The sequence below is a fragment of the Tarenaya hassleriana genome, unplaced genomic scaffold (assembly GCF_000463585.1).
Source record: "Tarenaya hassleriana unplaced genomic scaffold, ASM46358v1 Cleome468, whole genome shotgun sequence".
Taxonomy (NCBI): Eukaryota; Viridiplantae; Streptophyta; class Magnoliopsida; order Brassicales; family Cleomaceae; genus Tarenaya; species Tarenaya hassleriana.
In genome coordinates this window covers 48037-50510 of record NW_010967381.1, presented here as the reverse complement: position 1 = coordinate 50510, position 2474 = coordinate 48037, and the positions used below count along the sequence as shown (strand labels likewise).

The 2474-nt window shown below is 40.0% G+C and overlaps 1 protein-coding gene across 1 annotated transcript; it reads left to right on the top strand.

The window, feature by feature from the left end:
* Positions 1–500: 500 nt before the first annotated feature.
* On the top strand, positions 501–2104 carry LOC104825449 (1-aminocyclopropane-1-carboxylate oxidase homolog 1-like). Its single transcript, XM_010557772.1, has 3 exons — positions 501–1156; positions 1240–1561; positions 1699–2104. Exons 1-3 carry the CDS (start codon positions 651–653, stop codon positions 1951–1953), a joined length of 1083 nt encoding a protein of 360 aa, XP_010556074.1. The 5' UTR covers positions 501–650; the 3' UTR covers positions 1954–2104.
* The last annotated feature ends 370 nt before the right edge of the window (positions 2105–2474 follow it).

Below are 2474 nucleotides of genomic sequence, written 5' to 3'. Positions count from 1 at the left end.
TTTGGAGTAAGGCCGCATAAATTATTCATTCATTCTGTTAATGTGCCTTGAAACCTGTGAATTCATTACATGTGAGATTTGACATTTGTTTTCTTTTGTTGGCGGTCAACCTATCACAAAACTCTCATTTTTATCCGGGTTTGGTACCGACTAGACAAGAGCAAGTTTCTGTCTAGGCAAAGTTCAAAACTTCCATGTCCAGTTAAAAAAAAAATCCTTGTCTAGAAAAATTTTTCATTTACAATAACAATTTTATTTTCGAATAGTTTTTATTTTTCCTCATTTTTTTATCTCCCAAATATTTTTATACAAAATGTTCTTTTTTGTCCACGGCTTTGTTGTTCACCATTTTTTTTTTGTTCAAACTTCCTTTTCATCATTTATATTATTAGTTTGAAATTTTTGTTTTTTTAATAATTTCCTTTCCTTTTTTGTCAATGTTTTTGTTTGTTTTTAAGCCCGACATAATGTGCGGTGGGGGTGGAGAATCAATCAATGCGCCTGTCAACTCACACAGTACAAGTCATGGCCCTAACTCCTCCAAGCTAATATATTAGGGTGTTCTTCATGTGGCCTTTTCTTCAAGTTCCCTCGTGCATTTTGAGGGAAATATAGGCCGTTTTTTACGATAACCTCATCGACCGACAACCATGGCTGAGTTCGATCGGATTCGCGAGATCAAAGCTTTCGAAGCGGCGGGTGCGAGCGTAAAGGTCCTCGCAGATGCTGGCGTCGCCGAAATCCCTCGGACTTTTCATCTCCCACCGGATTTCTTGGCAAACAAGCAACCTCCTCCATCTGATCCACGTTACTCCGTTCCTATCATAGACCTCCAAGGCGTCAAGAACGATCCTAACGCTCGCAGAAACGTTGTTGAGATGATTAAAGAAGCTTCAGAGAAGTGGGGGTTTTTCCAGGTGATCAACCACGGGATTCCCCAGAATGTTCTTGATGGAATCATTGCCGGAACACGACGGTTTCACGAACAAGACCATGAAGAGAAGATGAAGTACTTTACGCGAGATGTGTCCAAGAACGTGGCCTTCAGATCGAATTTTGATATTCAGAAATCCGGTCTTGCATCTTGGAAAGATAGTTTCCATTGCCAGATGGCACCCAACCCACCCCGTCCCGAAGAGCTTCCTCATGCTATCAGGTGATTTCTTCATTAAAACACTATTTGCGTTTAGACAAGTGATTGTGAAGATTGAGATCGTTTTGACCTTGTTTCGTATTTAGGGATTGTTTGATGGAATTCTCTGAGGAAGTGAAGAAATGTGGAGAATTGATGTTTGAGCTACTGTCTGAATCTCTGGGGTTACCAAGTGACTACCTAAAGGACATGGATTGTGCAAATGCTATGGCATATCTTTGCCACTATTACCCTTCTTGTCCACAGCCCGATGTAACATTGGGATTGAAGAGGCACTCTGACAACTCTTTCATCACAATGCTTCTTCAAGACCACATCGGCGGCCTTCAGATTCTCCACGACGACTACTGGATCTTCGTTCCACCTATTTCAGGTGCCCTCGTTGTTAACATCGGAGATTTCATGCAGGTATATCAATATTTTATAACAGGCCATGTATAAACTGAACTCAGCCCAAAGGCGACTGATTAAAGAATACACACACACACACACATATATATATATATATGTTTATGTTATATATGCTATGTGTTTGGGCTCTTCAGCTTTTGACAAACGACAAGTACAAGAGCGTGGAGCACAGAGTGCTTGCGAACAAAGTCGGGCCGAGGATTTCAGTGGGATGCTTCTTCAACACAAGTCTCAACCCGAATCCGAGAGTGTACGGACCCATCAAAGAGCTTCTGTCCGAAGATAACCCTCCTAGATACCGTGAGCTCACCCTCCAAGAGTATAACCGTTTCTTTGCGGAGGAACCCGTGGGTTTTGGTGCGAAAGTGTTGAAGTACTTCAAGATCTAAAACTCATTATCAGACTAAAATATTTAATGGGTGTTACGAGAATCCACGCAAGTAATAATGATCTGGTTTCTCTTGATGGAGTCCAGTTGGGTGCTCGATCTTTCCTGTATTGAATATTTATGGAATAAAGTTGCTTTTATGTTAAAGATTATTTCCTTATTATTTTAATGTTAGTTTTTGTACTATTCGAACCCAATGTTCGCATTTCCTTAAAACAAATTAAAGGAAATGATATCTTATTTTTCTCCAATATTCTCTCAATCAATCCCTTATTCTTGCTATATAGTTACTAAAATATAGCTCAATTATAAATGTATGATGTACTCGTCAATATTATGCAAGCTTTTGATTCATTCGAAATTCAATAACTTTCATGGTATCAGGGCACAATGTCTACTGATAATGTCAATTCCGATGGCTCTACCCTCCCAAATGATCCGTTAGCCCCCACTGTCAACCCAGAAAATCTGACCTCTCCGTTAGTGAATATTAATGTCACCAATATCACGAGACTTTCGGCG